We start from the raw sequence: 21,161 nt of genomic DNA, 5'->3' as shown, positions 1-21,161 counted from the left end.
AAATCTGGGCTGAGACTGCTTCTCCTATGGGCTATGAACCTTAGTGGGTTCCAAGATCTATGACACAGACCCTGTCCCCACGCTCCTGCTCAGGGACATAGCTCAAGCACTACAGACTGAACCGAGTGTGCAGCAGTTTACTTGACCACTTTGCTGAGTCACATGTCAGCTTGAGAATAGAAAAAGTGGCTGCCATTTCCCTGCGGTGCACAAGTGATTTTTATGTTCCTAACTACATTTCCCTGTCCTTTGAATTCCTCATTGTCGGGTGTTTCAGGGAGGTACAATCTTTCCTGCTGTATAGCCTGGCTCCACTCCAAACACCTCATCCTCTGGAGGCTGGAGAGCTCTTTTTTTTTCTGACACACGTGTTTAGTCCCATAGCAAATTACAGCTTTTCAGCCCTATGGGAAACTAACAAGCACACAGGCATCCAATCCAGCAGGTGCCGCCTGTCAGCCAGGAAGATGGGCTTGATGTCGCATGTTTATATGTGATTCACTGATGAGTTCTACATGAATGTGGATGACTCTGATTTCTTACAATGCCCCTGCCCCCACCCCAGGGGTGCACATGACCTAATTCAGCCTAGGAGGCAGCACTCAATGAAAATAGTTTTCCATTTTCCTTATAATTTGTAAGGCAGCCAATGTTCTCTGGTAAGTGCGGACGTTCAATACTCAGAATGCTCTGCCCAAAACAGCAGTTTTACAACACTGGGTAGGTACATGGAACTTTCCTAAAAAAAAAAAAAAACCAGAAAGTACAATCCTAGAACCGGGTCTCTCTTGCCTAGCCATAAGGGACCTCAGCTTTTTCCAGTCCGAGAGCCACTTAAAATTGGACATGTCATTTGTTCCCTAGTTGCTGTAGCAAAACACTAACCAAATGCAACCCAAGCAAAGGTTTACTTCACCTTACAGTCCACCATGGAGGGAAGGCAGGGAGCCCATGTGGAAAACAGGATTGGAGGCTGCCAACTGGCTTGCTTCCAAGCTCTCGTTCTGTTCCTTTATACAGCCCAGGCCCACTTGGCTCCACCCACAGTAGGCTGGGTCCTTTTAGATCAATTAACAATAAAGAAAATAGCCCAGCACTCAGAAGCAGGGCCAGGTGGATCCTGGCAAACATGGTCTACGTAATGAGTTTCCAGGCCATTTGGGGCTACACAGTGAGACTCCATCTCCAAAGAAGGGAAAAAAAGAACTGTCCTTGTAGACATGCCTACAGGCCATTCCTGATGGCTGTAATTCTTCAGCAGAGACCACAGGCGTAACTTAGAGGATCTGCAGCAGAAACGCCTGGCAAATCGAATGGCAAAGTGTGTTACAGTGGAGAGAAGCATGTAAGAAACAAATGCTCTGCAGTGAAGGTGAGGTCAAGCCCTCCTAAACAGGGTGTGTGGTGCCGGAGCTGAGCCTCCAGGTGAACTGCTGAGTCAGCGAGCTTAGGTTTATCAACAGAAAGATTGTAGACTACTACACCCCCTAAAGAGCGCTAGTGCCAGACTTCCCAGCCACAAAACACCAAATTGTATTCCACCTCCCAAAAGTTAACACGAATGTTTAACAGACTTACTCAAACTTAGTCACAACTCAATAGAACAACTAGAACTTGGTGTTTAGTCATTTTTAAATATAAAAAGAATATATGTAGACCTGCCTGTGCATCAATATGGCATGCAAAGAGCATTAAAAATCAGAAATCAGGGCTGAAGAGGTGGCTCTGAGGTTAAGAGCACTGGCTGCTCTTCCAGAGGTCTTGAGTTCAATTCCCAGCACCCACATGGTGGCTCACAACCATCTGTAATGAGATCTGGCGCCCTCTTCTGACCTGCAGGAATATATAATAAATAAATAAATCTTTTTAAAAAATCAGAAATCAGCCAGGAGGTGGCCCTCGCCTTTAATCCTAGCACTCAGGAGACAGAGGCAGGTAGATCTCTGTGAGTTTGAGGCCAGCCTGGTCTACAGAGCAAGTTCTAGGACAGGGCTACACAGGGAAACCCTGTCTTGAAAAACCAAAGCCAAAACAACAAAAAAATTAGAAATCTTTCAATCTCAAGAGAACATATTCAAGTTTTTAATATGCATTTATTTGTACATGAGGAAAAATACATTGAACATAAAGAAACCAAGGATAAGTCTGTGGCCTCATCTGTGACCGCATCACATACTGCACTGACCTCCTTCCAACCAGAGTTCATCCAATGGCAGCCACGCAATCAAAGCCAGCACTCTGCACCTTACCTTACAAGTTTGTGGCCTTATCTACATTGTAATTGATCTCAGGGACTTTAGGGACTCAAAGATGACTATATATATATATGTACAATTCTGCTTTATTGAACAGGGTCATAATATGTAGCAAGTGATTATATGACCAACCACAAGATGGATGATGACAGGCACAAACATCTGTGTCTAACCACAAATGGGGTAAGGTAACAACCTGCCACCGTGCAAAGGCTGTGTGGGCACCAGGGCAGTGCTGACGGTTCCCAGCACTCAAGCGTGTTAAATGCAAAACTCGTGTGTCTGACAGCATCAGCTAAGGAGCATAGGACACGAGTGTCCCGTGCTCATGAGCCACCTGTGCCACACATGCAACAGAAAGGCCACTTTAAAGCTTTTCAGAGTTCTTTCATCAGGTTTGCCTGTAAAGAATGTCACCACACTAGTTAGAATCTATTAATTACATAGCGGCGTAGAAAGAAGTTCAGACAAACTGGGTTACAAATTATGAATTTTTTTTGTCAAGCTTAAATTTATAGCAGACAAAGCCATCTCTGTAATATACTGCATTTTAGTCTTCAAGAGCTTGAAGAGTGATAAAAATGCTTAAAAGTTAAAAATCATTAAAAAGTTTGTTTTAAAATGCACATAATTGATACAGCCAAAGCATTGCCCTTATAACCCTCACGTGCTGCACAGGAGTGCTTTACAACTTAACTTAAGCCTCTTCCACCTGCAGGAGTGTGCAGAAAACAAGCCTATCATGGAAGGCCAGTGACCTCACCAGGGCCAGGGTGGAAGCCCTGTAACTTAACCCCCATTAACTAGCTCCCCTTCCCCGCGCTGTGGGTGCTGCCCTCTCTCATGTGAGTTCATCCCCTTCAAATTTGAACTGAAGCCACGGTACTACTCACACTTGTCTGGGCCAAATTCTTGAGTCCTCACAGCTCCATGTCTGCACTGCACAAAGTTTTCCGTCAGTGCTGCTCCATTACTGTCACCCCAATGCTTGCTATGCTCCCAACCTTCACAGCTGGGAGAAAGTGTACTTCATTTAACCAGCTTCAATGTAGTAGAGGTAAACAGCTATTTTGGATTACCTGCCCCAGAAACTTCTAGCAAACTCCAGTTGAGGGTCTAATTTCAGTTTGTAGATATGAGCACATATTCGTCTGCGATTACCCAGAAAAATCTCTAAGAAACCTTTAAAGACTGGAGATGCCAGGTGTGGCAGCTCACACCTTTAATTAATCCCAGCACTCAGAAGGCAGAGCCAGGTGGACCTCTGTAAGTTCAAGACCAGCCTGGACTACGTGTTGAGATCCTGTCTCAAAAACAAAACTGGGGGAGGCTGGAGTGTCGCTCAGTGGGTAGTGTTTGCCTAGGATGTGCAAGGCCCTGGGTTCAATCCCTAGCACCATGGAAAGAAAAAAGGACAAGCTGACTCTCCCATGACAAATCCTAGAAAACAAGTGTAACTAGTTTACAGACAACTTTCTAAAGATTCATAAACTACTTCTCCAGAATGCATGTATTTCAACTGGATTGTGAGTCATGTTACATTTGCCCAGAATTAACTCTGATTCCTTGGCCCCGTGAGTGGCAGTTAAACCCTACCTGAGCTCCGGGAATCAGGTACTCTCTGTCAGACCACACCCTGCTGCGCTGCTCTAGTGGTCCTAGAACATAGAGCCCTGAAGAAATCCTTCCAGAGAAATAGAAGAACAAGCACTGGGAAACCCATCCTCTGCTTCTCACCTCACTCTGAGAAACCAAGAAAAACACCTGGAATCGTAGTAACAGACTCCCCAAATAAAACTTTATGGAAGTGTTTATTCTTTTAAGTCCAGTGCCAGAGAATACGATGACGAACGTCACTACTCACAAGGGACAATGCCCGCACTGGTCAGCTATGCTGACACCAGCAGCATAAAGAAGCCAAGCAAAAACAGTAGACATTGCAGTGAACAGCTTACCAGGATGAAGCCCATGACAGAAGTTAACTAGGTCACCCTATCTTTTGGCAACGAATTCAGAAAAAAACACATGGACACTCTGGAAGGGCTTAAAGTCACATTCAGAATTAAACAGAAAATGTTCAAAGCTAAACAGTGAAATGGAAGCTTCCATTAGCTGCTCAAGTCTATCAAATCTAAATAAAAGGAGTTTGGATAATGACTACCAACAGCACTTAGTATCAAAGCTAACTCCAACAATTCATCATGGAACTATATAGCTAAGACGTTAACTTCCGTCTGCTCTGCTCCAGTCCACCATGCAACGCTCGGGGTTAATGACGGTGACCCTCCTACGAGCAGAGCAACCAATGAGGTGAGAAAGAGCCCGAGAAGCCCTGGGGTAGGAAAACATGCTCCTGCTGCTGATGCCATTGTCTCCATAAGAAAGCCTAGCAACTGCTTCCGGGAGGAAGAGGACTCTATCTTGGCTGACAGCTGCCCTGAAAAGGTCATCAGATACACGGCTAGTTACCAGGTAACAGCCTAAAGCTCTTGAGTAATGATCAAACCAAAACCCTGATATCTGCCCACTGAAACCTTTTACTGTTTTTGTCCATGCTTTGTCTGTAATTTATTGTGGCCTGGACTTAATGACACCAACCTGTATTTAAGCCAATTAGGAGCAAAGCCAAATTGCATTCTCTTTAGGTCTAGTTGGTCCAGAATAACATTTCATGTGGTGACCTCATCATACAATCTTTAACAAAAACTCGTAAGTTGCATTGATGATTCCCCAGGAGATGAGAGAGCGATGGTAATTCAGATGGGCGCCTCTGAAAAGATTGATCAGGTTCCTGTCCCGTTCTAGCCAGATGGTCTTGAGGACCATGGGAAGAGACTGGAATGGCCCACCAATCTGAGACTGTATTCGGGCTTTGACAACATTAATCGGGAAGCTTAGGAAGCCCAGCATGGCACCCAGCACGCCTCCACAGATGAAGTCGTTGACCAGATGTGCGCTATTCGTAGTGGCAGTAGGCAGATGCTCCTTAATTGGCCCTCGAAGGCCAAAAAACAGGACATTGCTGAATCCGTTTCGGAAAAGGATAGGCACCAAGCCTCGGTAATACTCTGCAATTCCATGGCATCTCAGGGCCCGGAAGGCCTGGTACGTGTTTGTGAACTTATCGTGGTGCTTATGGTCCTGAAGCAAAGTCTGAACTCTTTCGAATGGAGTGAGAACGGCTTCTGTTGTCCCAGCAAGCACGGCTGCCACACTTCTGGTGGCAAACTCGGGAGCGGTGCTCACATGCTTAAGGAGCAGACGTGACAGGTCCTCATACAGACCAAACATGAGGGCCAGCGTGGTTGTCTTCTGCATCAGCGGGGGCAGGATCCCACGGTACAAGTTTCGAAACCCATCCCTCCTCAACTGGAGCACGGCATCCCTGGTTTTGATGCCATACAGCTGCTGCCGAAAGAGGATCTTCTGAACTGGGTATGTGATGGCCACGTTGTTGAATGCTGCGCAGCAGCCACAGAAGTAATGCTTCATCTGCCCCACGTCTGCAATGTGAGCAGACAAATCCTGGTTTGAAGAGGTCAGCATCTGGGGCCTCTTATTATGCGCTTCTGAGTCCATCATGATGCTTATGATCTTTCTTCTTTAACCTATAATCAATGATGAGGGTGTTACAAAGAGTAGAACACAAACTTCACCCCAATCCTTTCTCCAATTTCTAGACTACATTTTCCCTTTAAAACTGGACTAGTAATACTGTGTTTTTAAATTTAAAAAATTACTTTTATTAATTGTACATATTAATGAGGTTCAGTGGGTGTGCTGTTTCTACATATGCATACAGGTACAGCAGATCAATTGTTTGTTTCCTATGGGTTTTTGTTGGTGCTGCTGTTGCAGTTTTGAGACAGAGTCTTACTATATATAGCCCAGGCTGGGCTTCCCCTCACATCTTCAGTGCTAGCAGTACAGACCCACTCTAGCACGCCTGGCTTCCGATCGCTGATGGTTAGAGCTATTTCAGAGTACAAGAGTCCTTTCAAGTTATGAGACTGACTTCCACCCAAACAACCCTTTAAGCAGACAGGAATGAAGTACAGGAAATTATAAAACACATTTGCTTCATGAAAAAGAATGGGGCACAGAATGCAATAACTTTTTCTCATAAAAATGTGATATTAACAGACCATAGGTTTATCATTGCTTTGTTAGCAGTAATTACTATTTAAATTTTGTTTTAGGGGCTGGAGAGATGGCTCAGAGGTTAAGAGCACTGGCTGCTCTTCCAGAGGTCCTGAGTTCAATTCCCAGCAACCACATGGTGGCTCACAACCAACTATAATGAGATATGGTGCCCTCTTTTGGCATGCAGGGTTACATCCCTGTATACATAAGAAATAAATCTTTAAAAAAAAAGTAAAATTTGTTTTAATCCTAAACCTTGCATGTCAACCCATATAAGCGAAAGCTTTCTGAGGTTCACAATAATTCTTTAAAATTTAGAAAGTCCCAAAACAAGGAACGTCAAGATCACGGACCTAAACACTGGTCATTCTGTCTAATAATACCGCTCCCTCATCCTACTGAAACAGACTCACAGTTACCAGGCTCATTTGTAATTACAGCACTGGAGAAACAGAGGCAGGAGGAATACTGAAAGTTAAAAGGTCTGCCTACAGTCTACATAGCCAAGTTTCAGGCTAGTTAGGGCTTCAAGTGAAACCCTGTCTCAAAAAACAAAACAAAAAAGAAGACACAGTCCTTCCAGGAGATATAGCAGCAAAGTATGTCATTCACTCATCTCGTTTTACATTTATTCCGTACCTGTGAACTTTGGTCTTCTGCTAGGCATTGGATCCTCAGAGACAATAAAGCCACAGGCTAGTCAGAATCTGCCGAGTAAGCAAGTCCATAACAGTACATTAATGTCTATGATAACTAAGTGTCGTGGGCACAGGCTGCATATTTTGGGATACGAGAGCTTATAAGAGAATGCAGTTAAGGTATGTACTATGCTTTATTTTTTTCATTTAAGTTTTCAAACTATAAAGTAATTTTCTAGTTTTGTATGTGAAAAAGAGCCCCAATGATCCTCATTGTTCAAGACATAACTAATAACTGGTAGGGCCAGAATATTTTGATGATGTCACTAGTTCCCACCTTCCCACCCGGGGCAATGACTTTGGAAAGCTGCCCTGGGGTCACAGTGGGTCTGTCTGATAGTGAGATGGAGATCTGCAAAGTCCTAGCTCTATGCACTGTCTCCTCCCCGTCTAAGCCCTGCGAGATGACTCAGCAGTAAAGAGGTGCCTGCCACCAAGCCTGACAGCCTGAGTTTGACCCCTGGAACCTACATGATACAAGGAGAGAACTGACTCCCCAAGTTTTCCTCGGACTTCATCATAACATGTGTGTCACCCCTCGAGACAAATAAATGTAATTTAAAATATTTGGAAAGAAAACTAACAACAAAAATAGCCAAATAGCTGGCTCCAGCTAGGTTTGTCAGTTCCCTGCAATCCCAGCACTAAGGAAACCGAAGCAGGAGACTGCAAGTCTGGGGCTAGCTTGGCCGTAAAGCAAGATTCCACCTCCCACCTACAGCCCAAGGATCACCCTTTTACTTGGGGATAAAACAGTAATTTGACTATACTTTACATTTTTAGTATTTTTTTAATTATATGTACAGCATTTTGTCTGCATATATGCCTGCATGCCAGCAGAGGGCACCAGATCTCATTAGATGGTTGTGAGCCACCATGTGGTTGCTGGGAATTGAACTCAGGACCTCTGGAAGAGCAGCCAGTGCTCTTAACCACTGAGCCATCTCTCCAGCCCCCATTTTTAGTATTTTTAAGTTGTCTTTTAAGTAATGTTTCTCTGTGTAGCCCTGGCTGTCCTGGGATTCACTCTGTGGACCAGGCTGGCCTTGAACTCGGGGTCCATCTTCCACTGCCTCCTGGGTGCTGGCATTGAAAGATGCCACCATGCCCTACTCTATTATTTACCTATGTACATGTGTATGCAGTTGCATGCCCTTGCTGGCGGTGCCTAAGAGGCTATCAGAGTATGCTGGATCATCCCCTGGACCTGGAGGCACATGTGGGTGTGGCCCCCAACATGGGCACTGGGGACTGCTCTCTAAAAGAGTAGCAAGCACCCTTAACCATGGAGCCACCCCGCAAAGGCCCTTGTCTTTTTAGATGGACTAATTCTTCTACAGTATGAGACCACATTTAACAAATAAGCAGCTAAATAGTAAATGACGCGATTTAAAAATGGCAGAGGCAGCCGGGCATTGGTGGCGCACGCCTTTAATCCCAGCACTCGGGAGGCAGAGGCAGGTGGATCTCTGTGAGTTCGAGACCAGCCTGAACTACCAAGCGAGTTCCAGGACAGCCTCCAAAGCCACAGAAAAACCCTGTCTCGTAAAACCAAAAAAAAAAAAAAAAAAAAAAAAAAGGCAGAGGCAGAAGAATCTGTTGGGACTGAGGTTCTCAACTTTCCTTAATGCTGCAACCCTTTAATATGGTTCATGTTGTGATGACCCCAACCATAAAATTATTTCATTGCTACTTCATAGCTGCAATTTTTCTACAGTTATGAATTATAAAGCAAATATCTGACATGCAGGGTATCTGATATCCAAACCCTGTGAAAGGGTCATTTGTCCCCCCCAAAGGGGTTACAACCTACAGGTTGAGAACCACTGGGCAGGCCACACCTCAGAAACAAGGTGGAAGGAGAGAACTAATCCCAAAAGTTGTCTCTGACCTCCTCAGGCACAGCAGGGCATGTCATGCCCACATATGCAAATACATGTTTCAAAAGACCAAAAAGCAAGCACTGGTGCACTGTGACACAGGAGCCCCAGTGCAGTGTTAATGGAACTGTAGATGCTATGGACAACAGTACAGTGATTCTTGGTGAACGCCAACTAAACTGTCAAGTGGTCAGCATCTCACCGCAGGTGTGCAACCCACACTCATAGCAGCAGCACAAGAGGTGGAAGACGGTACAAACCTGAGCCACACCGCAAGGTATCATGGGAGATAAAACTGGTCAGACAAACTAGGTCTGTGATTTGAACAAAAACAAAAGCCTCTTAAATTCTTCCAGGTTCCCTCCATTACCACACTCTGCTGCTGAAAACTAACAGTCACAACAAAAACATTAGAGAGAAAGCAGAAGGCAGAGCCCAGGCCCAGAGGAGAACCAGGAGCTGCAGATGGATGAGGTATGGCGCACAGTTGTAGTCTTCCTTCTGAGAACACAGCTTAGAGGAGTCACTTAGTCTTCGCCACAGCAGGGCCTGCGCTTCCCCGGCACCTTCAACTTTGGACAAATGCTCTTAGGTAGCTATGAAACGGTCAGAGACACTGGACCCAGAGCCTAGGTAACACACAAGAGCCTTAGAACCCACTAGTTTCCTGAATCAAAATCCCAGCTCTACCACATATTTACCTGTGAGCTTTGACAAGTCACAGCTGCCTTATTTATTTTATTTTTTATTTTTTTGGTTTTTCAAGACAGGGTTTCTCTGTATTGTTTTGGAGGCTGTCCTGGAACTTGCTCTGTAGACCAGGCTGGCCTTGAACTCACAGAGATCTGCCTGCCTCTGCCTCCTGAGTGCTTAGCTACCTTGTTTATAAGACACAGAATTTACCTACCTCAGACACTGGAGAGCAGCCTTGAGTGATCTGGAGTACAGACTGTACTCAACCGAGGCTGAACTATGCTACTGTTCTTATCTGAAGTACTTACTTGATGTATAGGTGTTCCTCAGGTTGTATTCTAATAAATCCATTATGATATAAAAATATGTCAGAAATGCATTTATCTATCTTTGGTGCTGGGGATTGAATCCAGGGCTTCACCCATGTCAGTGACATGGTCTACCACTGGGCTTTACCCCCAGTCCCTGGAGAGGTTTAATACACCTAACCTACTGAACTGTTCATTTCAGCAAGGGACTACTGGTTGTCTACTGCTGTGATTGTGTGCCGCGTCCTCTGTGTAGCCTGTATCCGAGAATGTGTGGAGGGTGTCGGGATTGATGACACAGAGACCAGTCAACGATGTAAAGAAAACTTTAAGCAGGCCCCAAAAAGGCTCAAGAAAACTTCCCAAGAAAGGCCTCCCTCCAGAAAGGCTTCTGCTCCCTGCCTTACCCCTGGCTGGTTCTGCTCCAACACCAGAGACTGACTTGGGTGTGTCAGAAGAGGCGGTTAGTCTTTGGAAAAGGTCGAGGTCAGGGCGGTCCAGTGGGCAAGCCCTTTTCAGGAACTTATTGCCCTGGGCATTGTATTGTTTTTAGTAAACATTGTCTTACAGCTGCCTGGTCCCAGGCTGATGGGGAAGTGGGTCTCTGGCCAAGGTCTGTTGTCCCCACAATTGTGTGGGTAACGGGAGCTGGGGTCACTACTTCTACCTTTAGCAAAAGCGCACAGTGCCACTTAGATCACCAGCCAGCGGAGATTACTTAAGGGGAAGGCCCTACTAAGCATGTATTACCTTTGCCCCATCAAAAAGTCAAAAAGGCAAAGCTCAGCCCTGCACGAAAGAGAAAGACAAGCCCTGTAAGTAGCCACTGCAAGTCAAAGACTATACCTCCAGCCCCAGGACACAGACATGACCTACTCACTAAGGCCAAACATCCTTTTAGCTAAATAACATTTGCCAAGATGTGTTTTGGTTTTTGGTGCGTCCTGAGCCAGGGCTCTGCCCCTAAGCCACACTCCCAACTTCTTGCTAACATTACATTTTACTTTCCTCTCCCCACTACCGTTCCCCAGAGATCCCAGTTAGCAGCTGCCCCACTGGCTTTGTTAAGAGCACAGCTGTGGTCTCTCTCACTACACCTGGGACAATTTCAATGCTATCACCATTTTTTTTCTTTGGTTTTTTTTTTTTTTTGAGACAGGGTTTCTCTGTAGCTTTGGAGGCTGTCCTGGAACTCACTTTGTAGACCAGGCTGGCCTTGAACTCACAGAGATCCGCCTGCCTCTGCCTCCCGAGTGCTGGGATTAAAGGCGTATGCCACCAACGCCCGGCGCTATCACCATTTCATTATTTGGTACTTCGAGTTTGTAAGAACTCACCTGTGATATCCACTGAAGCTGGCACTGCTGGTGAAGCTTTCTGGTAACTTCTCCAGGGTTCTCCATTGTTAGCCTTCTTCACTGAAAACTGCATTTCCCTAAAAAAAAATCTGGTTTAATTTCTATACTCTTTTAAAGTTCTTATTTTTAAAGGATATGCCCATATTTGTCCCCTTTTTCCTGAGCACAGTAGCCCGTTGTTAATGTCCCTATGCCCAACAAAGAACCAACTCTTCATTAAGTGCCAACACTCTCACCCATATCCCCAGTCCCAAAACAAATATTTCAACAACATCTGATGTGATCCCAAACCTCTACAGAGAATGAGACTCTTTTTATTTTTTAAACTTATGTCTGTGTGGGTCTATGCCTATAAGTGTAGGTACCCGGAGAGAAATCAGACCCCCCTAGTAGTTAAGAGTTTTGGGGGCTGTGAGTCACCTGATGTAGGTGGTAGGAATCCAAGTCAGGTATATGCTCTCAACCTCTGAGGCATCTCGCCAGAGGTTTGTAACTTCACATGGTGAACGTAAAACCATGTTCTATAGGCTCTGGAAAGGCAGGGCTACCAAGTGCAGGTCTGTTGAAGGTTAGGAGTGTGATCTGCACCATCCATGCTTCTTACTGCTCCAGTTAATAGGCATGAGGTGAAGACCTTCGTTAGTTTGAGACTACGTCTTACTTTACAGCCTGGCCCAGCTTGGTCACAAACTCATAATCCTCCTGCCTCCACCTAATTATAGGAACTACCAAGTCTGTCTAAAAACTGGTTTCTGTTTTGTTTTGAGACAGGGTCTCTCTATGTAGCTCTGGCTATACTGGAACTCTCTATGTAGACCAGGCTGGCCTCAAACTCACAGAGATCCCCCTGCCTCAGCCTCCCAAGTTTAGTCATCACACCTGGCTGAAAACTTATAAGACTACCTAATGTTTGCCAATCTTATAGTAAACAAGATTTTAAAACTTAAAACCTGGCACAGAAATTCCTGATACTATATAATGTCTTGTTCTTTTTTTAATTTCATAGTTAACATTAAAATCAACAAAAATCCCCAGACTTTTAATCTCAGCATTCAGAGGCAGAGGCAGGCAGATCTCAGTGAGTTCGAGGCCAGCCTGGTCTACAAAGTAAGTTCCAAGACAGCCAGGGCTACACAGAGAAATCCCAATCCCCCCAAACAGCTCCATTCAATCAGTTATGGCCATAATGATGGGCCTTGTTAGTAAGCAAACAGAAAACAGCCTATGCAGTTGTTATTTATGGACCTCTCTACAAACTATGTAGGAAATTTTAAGAATCTTGTTGAATATTTAGATTATTAAATATTAAAAAGTCAGGGCTGGAGAGATGGCTCAGAGGTTAAGAGCACTGGTTGCTCTTCCAAAAGTCCCGAGTTCAATTCCCAGCAACCACATGGTGGCTCACAACCATCTATAATGAGATCTGGTGCCCTCTGCTGGCTTGCAGAATGTTGAATGCATAATACACAAATCTTTAAAAATATTAAAAAGTCCTATACAGAAAAGAAGTTTTGTTGTTGTGAGTTCGTGGCCAGCCTGGTCTATAGATCGAGTTCCAGGACAGCCTCCAAAACAATATAGAGAAACCCTGTCTTGAAAAAAAAAAGTATTTGCAACACCTGACTTGATCTATAGACCGGGCTGGCCACGAACTCACAGAGATCTGCCTGCCTCTGCCTCCCGTGTGCTGGGATTAAAGGTGTGGGCCACCAACACCCGTCGAAAAGAAGTATTTTTTGTTTATTTTTCGAGACAGGGTTTCTGTGTAAACCAGGCTGCCCTTGAACTCACAGAGATTCGCCTGCCTCTGCCTCCCAAGTGCTGAGATTAAAGGGGAGCACCACCACGCATGGCCAAGAGTAACGTTTTGAAAACTTCCCATACAAAGTTCTTCCTATAAACTGCACACCACCCATCAGGGTGTGACTGGTTTTCGAACCTAGCTTTTAACAGCTGATCCACCTCTGCAGTCCATGCCCAGGTTCTTAAAGCAGTGAGAGAAGGAAAGACAGTGTGCAGTTTGCTGGTAAAAGTTTAGACTATGGAAGAAGGCAAGATGTCTCATCAGGTAAAGGAGCTTTCTGCCAAGGTGATAACCTGAGTTCATTGCCAGTAACTCACATTATGAAGAAAGAATGATTCTGGAAAGTTGTCCTTGGACCGTCAGGAGCGCAGTGGCACATTAGAGCCTCCTCCCCAATTTATGTTATTATTTAAAACATGGCATGTTAGATTACTATACTCTGACATGACTAAACCCTGTGACACCGACTTCTACTTAAATTTGTAGTAACAATCATTCTTTGCAGTTTACTACAAATTTGTTTACCATAACCGCACTAGTTTATCGAGATAAAGGAGCAAACTGTCACCCAACAAGGGTCAAACTTCCGTGATGTAAGAAGCTGTAAATCCTAAGCACTCAGTGTAACTTGCAGCCCACACGGGTATGCAAAACCCAGATGTGACCTTAATACAAAGGTCTCTGTCCAAAAACAGGGCAAAGGGTGACTGTAATTCTCAAAGGATGTGAATTTCCACTAGTCAGCAGGTCTGAGTCAGCATTTAAAGTCAAGGTTAGCCAGGGTTCGAGTTCTAGATAGAGCACGACTTTTGCAGGTGCAAAGCAACACCTGTGAGGAAAACCCACTATCTTAGCTTAGACCAGAGTCTGTCCTTGTCAGAAGTGTTGCGAGTGACTCTGGTTTGTTTCTCGTGTGCCCTGGACCCGATTCTAGGAATCCTTTCAAAGCCAAGGCGCCGGAGGTCCATTTTGGCATGACTCCACGTACAACTCAGTATTCTGCTCAATAGACCACAGGTAAAAACAGACAGACAAACCAACTAACAGCAGGTAGGCACTAGGACCGGCTGGGCAGCCTGTAGGGGCCAAGACAAAGGTTAGGCTAAAAGGCGTAAACATGGCTGAGGCGCTGACACCCTCTGCCTAATCTTGATACCGACAAGCCACACAGAATGGAACGAGTGACGCCCGCCCAGCCCGCTTCCACTGTTTCCTGCCCGATGCAACATGGTGTCTCAGAACGAGCATTCCCCGGCCTTCCATTTGCGCTCTCCGTGAGGACCCGAAGGCGCTGGGCGGAATCGCCAGCCGCGCGGAGGCACGGGCGATCCCTCGGGGCGGACAAAGGCCGATTCCTCCCCGGGCCTGCAGCTCCCGCGCCCCCGGCTGTGGGCGGGCGCCTCCCGGGCCAAGCGCCGCTGCACCACAGGCCCCTCGGCCGGCTCCCGGGCGCGATCCGCGAGCGGGGCCTGGAGCTCGCGCGGCCACCACGCCGCGGCCCCGCTTCAAGCCTCCCCGCCGTCCCGCCAGAAGCCAGGGCGCACGGGCCGCTGCTCCCCACCCCACCCAGGACTCACCCACGGCCGCGGGCGCCCGCCCGCAGCACGGCCGGCGAGCGAGCCCGCGCAGGCGCAGACCAGGCCTGGCCCAGGCAGGGGTGGGGTGAAGTGCCGTCGGACCACGTGATCAGGACGCCGCCTGGCTCCGAGTCTGGCGGCCGCTGAGGCCACCCTGTGCCGCCTCCTGCCCGACCAGGACTCTGCCACACCTTTCACCAGGCTGGGACGCCGCTAGCCCCTCGCTCTGAGCTGAGGTTGTACGGTGGCCTCACTGTGCCATAAACAGCCAGCGCGTCCTCTAGGGTGGGACCCGTCGAGCTCCCGGAGATCCAAGGGTGTGTCCAGCGCGCGCGTGAAGGCTTGAACGCATCTGGTCCGAGGGTCTCAAAGCTTGGTGGAGAGCTGCTGTCACCGCACCTCACAGGACACCTGTGTGTGCTTGCGGTCCTACACAGCCGCTTTTCCCTTGGGAGCTCACACAGTGTCTGGCATCTTGGAAGGAGCACTATGCCACGAGTTAACGGAGACCCGGGCACGTCTCGAGTGTCTTTGGGCAAGTTACTCATCTCTTCCGAGAATGTGTTCCCCGGTGTTGTGACATTCGTACGATGGTTCTGATTTGTACATGACCACAGGCGACAAATGTGAGAATTTGACCGAAGGGAAGAGGTCAACTTGCTTGGGGGAGGTTCCTTGGCAGACTCCTGGATTTATGACTGGGGTTACCCCACCATTACCGATCACCTCTAGGTGGGCATCCCCAGCATGGCCAGTGTTTGTTTGCTTAGGAAGATGTCAGAGACCACACCTCCTCTCGGAGACCACGCCTCCCTGAGTCCGCAAACAGGCATGTCAATCTTTCGGTGTTGCAAAGCATCCACGTAATCGGGTTTCTAAGGGAAAACACATTAGAAAACACTTCTTTTTTTCGGGTTTGGAGGCTGTCCTGGAACTCGCTTGGTAGTCCAGGCTGGTCTCGAACTCACAGAGATCTGCCTGCCTCTGCCTCCCGAGTGCTGGGATTAAAGGCGTGCGCCACTAACGCCCGGCCGCAGTTCATGTTCTTAACCGGGACTCCTCCAGCACCCAACCCTCAGCTCTTAAAACAAGTCTGTCATTTTCTGTTGGGCCACACTGACAGTGTCCTCTGCCACACAGTTATGGGTGCCGCGGTTGAACACACTTTTGAGCAGTTAGTTCGGAGTCTGATGGGGGTTACAAAGCGAGCCCACAAATGCTGAAGTAGAGGGGCTCTTCCCCTGGAGAGGGAACCAGAATGATGGACTCAGGGTAGGGGGTTTTGAACTGGCCTCAGGATGAGTGGATGGAATGGGCCAGGAGAGGAAGTCAGCAGAGCAGCCGGAGGAGATAAGACTTTAAGGGTCAGATGGGGGCCTGTTCCTCCATGCAAACCTCTCCTGGCAGATACACAAGGAACAGGCTTTTTGGTCACAGAATAATGACGAGGTCACGCTATGGTTTAGAACAATCAGGCACCAAATAGGGAAACAGCATTTACCTCAAAATTACATTTACCTTCGCTTCTGTGAGTTTCTATTCAAATGTATTATTCAAAAAGCCAAGAAAGCAGGCAGGCAGTCAGTGTGTTCATAAGCATAAATCGCTAATTTCAGTTTATAATGTGAAGGTCATTCTCCTGTGGGGGGAAGACATAAGGAAAAGAGGAAGATTGAAATTAAACATGCAGTTGGGATGTAACTGATTCAAGAATGAAAATCCCGCACCACCAGAACGTGTGGAGAGGAGCCAGCGCATTCCTGATGTGCTACCGGCCTCTAGCGTCCTGTCAGGAGCCGAGGGAACTTTGCTCACTGTTCTTGCCTATTTGTTAAAGATCATAAGCGCCATTTTTTTTTGTTTTTGTTTTTGTTTTTCGAGACATGGTTTCTCTGTGGCTTTGGAGGCTGTCCTGGCACTCGCTCTGTAGACCAGGCTGGCCTCGAACTCACAGAGATCCGCCTGCCTCTGCCTCCCGAGTGCTGGGATTAAAGGCCATAAGCCCCGTTTTTAAATTCAGAATGCATCATAAGGCTAGCTTTCCATTTCAGCCCCCATCCTTCACTCTTCCGTTTGGATCCTCAAGCTGTCTGCATCCCTGCAGCCTCCACAGGAGCCATCAGGTGTGTTCATGTCTCTCCTCAACTTGTCACTCCCCAGCTTAGGGTCTTCCCAGTCAATCCACACTCTTACTTAGCTTGGCCCACAGGAAGGTCCCCCATCTGGCTCCTCTGCCTTGCTGCTGACCTTATCCCTAGCTAACATTCAGGGATGTCTCCCTATGCCGTCTCTCATGGTTTGCAAATCCTTGTGTTCTATAAACTTTCTTGTCCTTGTCACCATCAAAGTTTATCCAGACATCATAGCTTGGCAAGGTCCCACTGCCTCCTCCACAGGTGGCATTCCCTGGTCACCTTAGGCCTCTTGTCTGCCCCTTCCCAAACACAGAGGGGTCAGATGTTAATGGCCACTCATAAAGGTGTCTCTTTCCCACAGCCAAATCACAAGGACTGAGCTTTCTGATGCCAAAGGGTAGATTATGTTTGCCAAAATACTGTGTTTGCCAAAATAAAATGCAGGTATAGAGCAGAGGTTTTAAAAGTGCTTCAGGGGGCTGGAGGCTAACTTGGTGGTAGCATGCTTAACCAGCATACTTAAAATCTGGGTCTTTGGGAAAAGCTATGTTGTCAGCGGATTTTTCTGTCCCACCAGTCAGCTCCCAAATAAACAACACAGAGACATCCTAAGAAAGCTTGGCCCATAGCTTAGGCTTGTTTCTAACTAGCTCTTAGAACTTAAATTAACCCATTTCTATGAATTTGCTGTCTGCCTTGTGGCTTTATTACCTCTCTGCATTGCCTATCCTGTCTCAGGGCATTTCCACCCTTCTTCTTCCCAGAGTTCTCTCTGCCCCGAAAATCCTCCCTAGCTGTTGGCCATTCAGCTTTTTATTAGGCCAGTCAGAGTGACACATATTTAGTGTACAACAAGATTATTCCGCAACAGTACCTGGGGGTGCTTCTGGAGGCTCTGTTTAAGCACTCTCTACCTGCTGCCCCCATGCTTTCTAGGAATCGGCCATGTGCCCCCGGGGCCCATCAGTCCAAGTTAACAACTAGTGTCACCCAGACCATCAGTGAAGTCTCAACTGCTAGGTCTGCCCAGATAAGGTCACCTCTGGTCATCCCCTAAGGTCAGCGACCTTCCTCTCTGTTTGCTGTATTTCCCAGGCCTGTCTCTGCCACTCCCTTCACATCCCCAGGCTCCGGCCCTAGTCCTCCCTGAACTGGGAAACACGCACACTTTGTTCCTGTGGCTTCGGTCCCAGCAGCCTCCTTGTCCCTGCTGTCCCTCACCTGACGTCACTACCACACACTGCAGAGCCCTCTGTGCTGGCAGCCCTTCCCCCAAAGTCACATGGCCCCGCCTCTAAGTCTGGCTGTCCAGATGCCTGGGGTGTCAGCTCTGACACTGCCTTGAACAAGACAGGCAAGTGTTCTCCCCCTCGGAGCTACACCCAGGTCCCTTGGCTCCTTTCCAAGCCTGCTTCCACCAAGCCTCTTATCTGCATCTGTAAACAGAGATCACGGTTAACTGAGGCTAGCCAATGAGACTGTCCGTTGTGTTCATTCATTCACTTTCTTCCATGTGGATAGGACCCCACCAAATCAGATTTTTTTGTTTCGATTTGTTTTGTTTTTCAAGACAGGGTTTCTCTGTGGCTTTGGAGGCTGTCCTGGAACTAGCTCTGTAGACCAGGCTGGTCTTGAACTCACAGAGATCTGCCTGCCTCTGCCTCCTGAGTGCTGGGATTAAAGGCATGTGGTGCCACCAATGCCCAGATAGACATTTCTTTTTTTTTTTTTTTTTTTTTTTTTTTGAGACAGGGTTTCTCTGTGGCTTTGGAGGCTGTCCTGGAACTAGCTCTGTAGACCAGGCTGGCCTCGAACTCACAAAGATCCGCCTGCCTCTGCCTCCCGAGTGCTGGGATTAAAGGCGTGTACCACCAACGCCCAGCTCAGATAGACATCTCTTTAAAAAATCTGGGATCCACATGTGGTGCACACTTTTAATCCCAGCACTTGGAGGCAGAGGCAGGCAGACTCTGTGAGTTCAAGGCCAACCTGGTCTACAGAGTGAGTTCCAGGACAGCCAAGGCTACACAGAGAAACCCTGTCTTGAAAACAAAAACAAAACCAAACAAAAAAACAAGAGCTGGGGTGTAGCCCAGTTGTATGTGCTCCGTGCTTAACCTTGGGTACCAACTCCTACATGGAGATTCAAATTTAACTAGTCCATAGCGACGTTAAGCTCAGAATCACCACAGACACTTGGCCTTGACATCAGTGAGACCTCCAAGCAATGTGGCCTTTGGAAGCAGGTTGGTATTTAACAGGCTTGGGTGACAGTGCACAGTACCAGCTAAAGGGACTGACTGGGAGGCTAGGTCTGGAGGCGTGGCCAGACAGCTCTGTCCCAAAGGGGTGGGGGAGCTGAGTCGTGGTGCTGAGAACTCCTGGTCAGCCTGGACTACACATCAAATCCAAGGTTATCTGAGCAAATTGTCCCACACAAACGGAGCCTCCCAGTTCGAAGGTCAGTGTGCTCCTAGGACGAGTTTTCAGGGGAAAGCCTGCATTCGATACCTGTCTCCGATTCTCAGGGAACTTGGGGAAATCAATAGCTCCAATTTGACATCCTGACCTATGGTAATGACGTGGGTCCTGAAGGAAACAGGAATGTGTATGTGAATGAGCTCACAGCTCACAAGAGGAGGCGTTGTTTGAGGTGGGTGCTGCCAAGCGCAGAGCAATGACATCTGAAGAAGCTATGCCAACTGCAGTCAGGGAAGGCTTCCTGGAAGAGGGAGTCACAGAAGAGGCCAGGACTTCATCAAGGTGACCTCAGGGAAAGCATGGCTTTGGGAGCAGTGTTCAAGGAGAGAGAGCATGCTGCCCCTTCCAGATGACCTCGTTCCGTACATCAGTGCTCTTTTCTCAGGCATACCCAAGAGCCATGCTTGGTCCCAGAAAGTTGTTTGGTGACCTCCAAGTAGGACCAGGAGACAACCTCATTTGGCATCTGAGTGACACATACTTAGGAAATATGAACACATTTTTATCTCGTAAGAGGCTGGTCAATTCAACCACAAACATTTTCACAATACTTTGGGATTTCCAAGCAGTTGCACAATGATTATTCCCTCTGATTGTCACATGTTTTGTGTGTTCAGAGAAATCCCTTGACCTGTTTTTACCTAGCAGAGGTGACACGGGGCTGTACCACCTCCATGACCTGGGGATCAGAGTCACGGAGGTGCAATTTGCTAGCTGATATCTCACACTTCTCTGGTATTGTATAAGGCCCAGGGCAAAGATAAGCTCAGGGGAAACCACCCTTTACCCCAGAGAACTCTTCCCAAACTCTGATGCCCCAGGGGAGCTTGTGGTTCCTGAAACTAACCTCAGATCTGAGTGGAAATTGCCAAGGGCCCAGGAATTTGTAGCATTCCAAGAACCAGGTGTGGAAGTTATGAGCAGGCAAGCTGGGAATACTGGACCAGATAACCCTTCAGTGAGATCAGACAGCTGGGGCCCGAGGGCCTCCTAGATGTGTGGCTAGGAGAAGCCTTCCCATCTCCAGCTGCACACGCAGGGTCCTTCCTGAATGAAAAACATGAAATAAAAGGAGGACATGACTGCTCCTGAGGGGTCGAGGTGTTTATTAAAGATATAAAGGAGAGGACTGGAGAGATAGATGGCTCAGAGGTTAAGGGCACTGGCTGCTCTTCCAGAGGTTCTGAGTTCAATTCCAGCAACCACATGATGGCTCACAACCATCTGTAATGAGATCTGGTGCCCTCTTCTGGCCTGCAGGGATACATGCAGGCAGAACACTATGCATAATAAATAAGTAGGGAGGGGGACACCCAATATATAAAGGGGAGCACAGTCAGAGAGAGAGAGAGATCTGCAAGAGTCCAGATTGAACATGACTGGCAGACTGAGCTGGGCCATGTGAGGAGGTAGGGGGTTGGGGGGAGCAAAGAGAGAAGAACCTAGAGCCAAGAGGCCAGGAGAGCAACAGAACTCACAGGCAGAATGGCTGAAGTAAGGAAGAGAAGCTGGGGGAGGGGCAGCCCAACTCCTGGGCTGGAGAGCTAGGGTAGGGCAGCAGGGTTGAGGGCTCGCCAGCCTGGATGACTGTGCCAGGTGCTGGGGTGCAGGTAGTCTGGCAGCCAGTGTCGGCTTAGATATGTTAGTAGTTGGCGTTTGTCCCCAGTTTGAGACCTAACACCTCCTGGTGCTCAGGTTTGGGGGGCCCCCAGAGGGCAGGGGTCTACTTTGCTTCTTTCTTCTTGCTCTTGGGGGTCACGAGGCCCTACAGTTCCCACCAGTGACCGTCTCCACTGTCAGGGCCAGCTTCTGCTTTTTCTATTGTCACC

The 21,161-nt window shown here is 47.5% G+C and overlaps 1 protein-coding gene across 3 annotated transcripts; it reads right to left on the bottom strand.

Annotated features, from left to right (window-relative positions):
• Positions 1–2,073: 2,073 nt before the first annotated feature.
• On the bottom strand, positions 2,074–14,870 carry Slc25a51 (solute carrier family 25 member 51). Of its 3 annotated transcripts, none has more exons than XM_040738929.1 (4): positions 14,717–14,870; positions 11,315–11,412; positions 7,038–7,105; positions 2,074–5,863 (listed from the first exon to the last, which is right to left on the bottom strand). In XM_040738929.1, the coding sequence occupies exon 4, from the start codon at positions 5,835–5,837 to the stop codon at positions 4,941–4,943; it is 897 nt and encodes a 298-aa protein (XP_040594863.1). In that variant the 5' UTR covers positions 5,838–5,863; positions 7,038–7,105; positions 11,315–11,412; positions 14,717–14,870; the 3' UTR covers positions 2,074–4,940. The 3 variants fall into 3 exon arrangements, with proteins under 3 accessions (XP_040594863.1, XP_040594876.1, XP_040594868.1); XM_040738942.1 differs by lacking the exon at positions 14,717–14,870 and adding an exon at positions 13,457–14,651; XM_040738934.1 differs by lacking the exon at positions 14,717–14,870 and adding an exon at positions 11,756–13,066.
• Between the last annotated feature and the right edge of the window lie 6,291 nt (positions 14,871–21,161).

Source organism: Mesocricetus auratus, unplaced genomic scaffold, assembly GCF_017639785.1.
Source record: "Mesocricetus auratus isolate SY011 unplaced genomic scaffold, BCM_Maur_2.0 Super-Scaffold_6730, whole genome shotgun sequence".
Classification (NCBI taxonomy): Eukaryota; Metazoa; Chordata; class Mammalia; order Rodentia; family Cricetidae; genus Mesocricetus; species Mesocricetus auratus.
Note: the sequence above shows the minus strand (reverse complement) of the source record. Positions and strands in the feature narration are given on the sequence as shown.